Source organism: Cynoglossus semilaevis, chromosome 2 (assembly GCF_000523025.1).
Source record: "Cynoglossus semilaevis isolate Cse_v1.0 chromosome 2, Cse_v1.0, whole genome shotgun sequence".
Taxonomy (NCBI): domain Eukaryota; kingdom Metazoa; phylum Chordata; class Actinopteri; order Pleuronectiformes; family Cynoglossidae; genus Cynoglossus; species Cynoglossus semilaevis.
This window is the reverse complement of record NC_024308.1, coordinates 139244-144066: the sequence shown is the minus strand read 5'-3', so window position 1 is coordinate 144066 and position 4823 is coordinate 139244. Positions and strand designations below refer to the sequence as shown.

General features: G+C 49.1%; 1 protein-coding gene across 1 annotated transcript in view; it reads left to right on the top strand.

Annotated features, from left to right (window-relative positions):
• herc2 (HECT and RLD domain containing E3 ubiquitin protein ligase 2) overlaps window positions 1-4823 on the top strand; it is a 15859-nt gene that overhangs the window by 8736 nt on the left and 2300 nt on the right. Inside the window, exons 26-35 of the mRNA XM_025053359.1 lie at window positions 186-363; window positions 449-610; window positions 902-993; window positions 1074-1213; window positions 1444-1631; window positions 1713-1910; window positions 2235-2318; window positions 3518-3659; window positions 3773-3967; window positions 4056-4168. Coding sequence (XP_024909127.1) covers window positions 186-363; window positions 449-610; window positions 902-993; window positions 1074-1213; window positions 1444-1631; window positions 1713-1910; window positions 2235-2318; window positions 3518-3659; window positions 3773-3967; window positions 4056-4168 — 1492 coding nt within the window. The remainder of the gene's footprint in view (window positions 1-185; window positions 364-448; window positions 611-901; window positions 994-1073; window positions 1214-1443; window positions 1632-1712; window positions 1911-2234; window positions 2319-3517; window positions 3660-3772; window positions 3968-4055; window positions 4169-4823) is intronic.

Here is a 4823-nt window from a genome sequence, read left to right as displayed (position 1 = left end):
CTGTGGTTTGACTGTAGTCTGGCTGTGGTTTGACTGTAGTCTGGCTGTGGTTTGACTGTAGTCTGGCTGTGGTTTGACTGTAGTCTGGCTGTGGTTTGACTGTAGTCTGGCTGTGGTTTGACTGTGGTTTGACGTGGATCTATATTTCTTTCGAACTTAAACGCCGATCCTTTCCTTCTCTACAGCCCTTGTGACCGCCCCCGAGTCATTGAGTCTTTGAGGGGGGTGGAGGTGGTGGACATTGCAGCAGGGGGCGCTCACAGCGCCTGCGTCACAGCCAGTGGAGAACTGTTCACCTGGGGGAAAGGACGTTACGGTCGACTGGGACATGGAGACAGTGAAGACCAGCTCAAACCTAAACTGGTCAGTGTTTTTCACCTGTTTGTGTTGTGGGGGGGGAGGGTTACACTGAGGTCACACTCATATGGCTCCGTGGTTGTTCTTCCAGGTGGAGGCGCTGCAGGGCCACAGAGTCATCGACGTGGCCTGTGGCAGTGGAGACGCTCAGACACTGTGTCTAACTGATGATGACATGGTCTGGTCCTGGGGAGACGGGGACTACGGCAAACTGGGACGGGGCGGCAGCGACGGCTGTAAGGTTCCCATGAAGGTAATGAAGTGACAAAGATGAAGGTCAGAGGTCAGTGAAGGCAGATCTCAGTGCTGTCTCTGTTCTGGCTGTTGAACATTATCCATTTTTCAACCACTACTTCAAAGTTGGACCGTTTCACCATTTCCTGCTTAGACCTCATCTTGGTCTCCGTCATCAGTCCTTGGACTAATAGTACTGTGGGGCTGTTTGTCCCGACCTCTACTGATGTTGGTGTTAAATTCTCTTTATTAACATGATGATGATGATGATGATGATGATGATGATGATGTCATGTTCTGGTCTCCTCAGATCGACTCCCTGACTGGTCTGGGTGTGGTTAAGGTGGAGTGTGGATCCCAGTTTTCCGTGGCTCTGACTAAGTCTGGAGCTGTTTACACCTGGTATGAACTTCCTGTTGTCAGTTTCATCAACTTTGCAGATTAAAAAAACCCACTCCTCACTGTGATCATGTGACTCTCAGGGGAAAAGGAGACTACCATCGGCTGGGTCATGGTTCTGACGACCACGTTCGACGACCCCGACAGGTCCAGGGTCTGCAGGGGAAGAAGGTCACTGCCATAGCCACAGGCTCACTGCACTGTGTCTGCTGCACAGAGGATGGTAGGGGGCGCCACAGCTGGTGGTCGTGAATCTTTAACTAAAAGATGATTTGGTCTTAGTTTAAAATTATATAAAACCATCCAGAGGCTTAAAAGATGAACGTAGCTCCACCTGCAGGCCACGGTGGAGGAGCTACTGGAATCACAGAGGAAAACCTGGGACTGTACCTTTAAGAGCAGCAGGTCGACAAACAAACTTTAAAAGTGAACTGTCTCACTATTGATTTTCAGGAGAGGTTTACACATGGGGGGACAATGACGAGGGACAGCTCGGGGACGGGACCACCAACGCCATCCAGAGGCCGCGGCTGGTGGCTGCACTGCAGGGTAAAAAAATCAACCGTGTGGCCTGTGGCTCTGCTCACACTCTGTCCTGGTCCACCAGTAAACCCACCAACGCCGGGAAGCTGCCCACTCAGGTACTGGACCGACGTGAGCACCAACAGGGGGCGGTGATGAGACACGAGATATGACAACAGGGCTGTGGCTGTGTTCCTCAGGTACCGATGGAGTACAACCACCTGCAGGAGATTCCCATCATGGCTCTGAGGAACCGCCTGCTGCTGCTCCATCACATCTCCGAGCTCTTCTGTCCCTGCATCCCCATGTTTGACCTGGAGGGGCGACTGGGACAGACGGGACACGGGCCCTCGGTCGGCTTCGACACGCTCCGAGGAATCCTCATCTCCCAAGGAAAGGTACAGGAGACCTTTCTTTATTCCAACAGGAAGGGTAATGTTAGGGCTTTCTGGGAGGGCGCCACCTGGCTGTAACCTCGGTGTCTGCTTGAACCAAAAAAAGCAAAGTTCTGAAGAATGAGTCGAGTTTTTAATTTAACAATCCTAACTAAGGATATTACAGGAATTCTGTCTGATATTAGAGAACAACAAATGCCAAATTCGGTGGGTTGGGTGGGGCGGGGGGGCTGGGGGGGTAGAGTAAGGTTAATAATAATGTCTCTCTGAACCACAATGGTCATGAACATGATAAACAAACGTGTGTGTGTGTGTGTGTGTCAACAGGAGGCAGCGTTCAGGAAGGTGGTCCAGGCCACCATGGTGAGGGACCGACAACATGGACCTGTGGTGGAGCTGAACAGGATCCAGGTTCTCCACTTCTCTTCTCTCTCTGTTTGTCAGGCTCAGAATACAAAATCCTAATTCTGATTGCAGAATTGTGTCTGTTACATCTACTGCTGCCTCCTGTGGTCACTTTGTGTCACTGAGGTAAATCTGAACAAACAACAGTAAAGGCATTAGAACTGGGTGATGAACTAGCACTGGATCATTTTAAGAATAATTCAAACTTTAGGGGTGCCAAGTGTGTGGTTCCTCTGGGAATCGAACACAGGACTATCTGCTTGCGAGGCAGGCTAACTAACTGCTGCACTAGTGGAACCAGAGCAGCGACCATGACCATGAGTCTCTGAGGTTTGGTGTGGGTAAAGGTAGGAGTTCATTCTCCCACACCAAAATGAAACTTCAACCAATCAGAGGAGAGGGCGTTAAGTTCTTTAGTCGAAAGGTTAAAGTTTTCCTTGAAGCCTCTGTCTGTGTCTGACCTCTGACCTCTCAGTACATCAAATCCTCTGAGTTGAATCAGCCGGTTGAGTCTGACTAAGACTCAGGGTGGTTAAATGTGACGGCTGCCCCCCCCCCTCCCAACACACACACACACACACACACAGTGTGATATAAACCCTAACCCAAAACATTCACAACAAGATGTGAGTGACACCTCCGTGTTTATAACTATTTTAATTTGAACTACATTTTTAAAAAACTGCAATTCACAGATAAACTATCAGGAAACTAAGGTTTTGAGACTTTCCCCACACCAGAGTCCATAGATAAAAGTCTGTAATTATAGTTCATAGTATGATCTGAACTAAAATCTCTGATTTTCTCCATGGACTTTGGTCTGAACTAAAATCTCTGATTTTCTCCATGGACTTTGGTCTGAACTAAAATCTCTGATTTTCTCCATGGACTTTGGTCTGAACTAAAATCTCTGATTTTCTCCATGGACTTTGGTCTGAACTAAAATCTCTGATTTTCTCCATGGACTTTGGTCTGAACTAAAATCTCTGATTTTCTCCATGGACTTTGGTCTGAACTAAAATCTCTGATTTTCTCCATGGACTTTGGTCTGAACTAAAATCTCTGATTTTCTCCATGGACTTTGGTCTGAACTAAAATCTCTGATTTTCTCCATGGACTTTGGTCTGAACTAAAATCTCTGATTTTCTCCATAGACTCTGGTCTGTGACCATGATGTTTCTTCTGTGTTGCTCTGCTCTGTGCAGGTGAAACGTTCTCGCAGTAAAGGAGGTCTGGCAGGACCTGATGGAACCAAGTCAGTGTTTGGTCAGATGTGTTCCAAGATGGCGTCCTTCAGTCCAGACAGTCTTCTGCTGCCTCACAGAGTGTGGAAGGTCAAGTTTGTGGGTCAGTGTGTGTGTGTGTGTGCGATGGTTGTAATAGATGTAAAGTTCTGACAGGATCAACAGTTCCACTGGTGTCTCTGTCACTGATGGTTGTGTTTTCGTTCCACCTCTCAGGCGAGTCAGTGGACGACTGCGGCGGCGGCTACAGCGAGTCCATCGCAGAAATGTGTGAGGAGCTGCAGAACGCTCTGACTCCTCTGCTCATCGTCACCCCCAATGGACGGGACGAGTCTGGAGCCAACAGAGACTGTTTCCTGCTCAACCCGGCGGTCAAGTCCTCGCTCCACTTCAGCATGTTCCGCTTTCTCGGTACCGATTGTCCTTCACATTAACTCAGAAGAGAAAGAACCTCGTAGAGAAAGAAGGTTCCGGTTCATCTTTCTTTCTGTTTTTGCAGGAGTCCTGCTGGGAATAGCGATCCGGACAGGAAGTCCTCTGAGTCTGAACCTGGCAGAACCTGTGTGGAAACAACTGGCCGGGATGAACCTGACCATCGCAGACCTGAGTGAGGTACTGATCCTGGTTCTGAAGACTGCTTCTGGTTCTGTTCTGGGTGACCTTGGGTCAGTCAGCCTCATTCAGACCTGAGAACATCCAGGACAGAACCAGACAGAAATGGACATGGAAAGTGCTTGAATGGTGCTTGAATGGTGCTTGAATGGTGCTTGAATGGTGCTTGAATGGTGCTTGAGCGTCACCTTGGACTGGAAGGAAAGTGAACTCCTCCTCAGCTTAAGCTCCCAGGGAGCAGTGTGTGGGGACGGTGCCTCAGTGGTAACTTGGTGGACTCGAACCTCAAACCCTCTGGACCCAAGTCCACCTCTGTAACCATCAAGTCACCACTGCCCCCCCCCGCGTGTTGACACCAGCAGGAGAATTCCAAGAAGGAGAACCTGAAGCTCAGGTGTTATGTAACAGCTGGAGCTCCTCCTCCCACGACCTTTGACCTGAACCCCTGCTCAGACTAAAGCCATAATCTCATCTGTGGCACAAAGGCTTTGTCCACTCAGCCGTCTCCAGGGTCAGGGTCGGTCCTCACTGTTACTGAAGCCTTGAAGATGAAGATGATGGTGATGAAGAATGAGGGTGATGATGATGATGAAGATGAAGGTGATGATGATGGTGGTGATGAAGATGATGGTGATGAAGATGAAGGTGATGATGA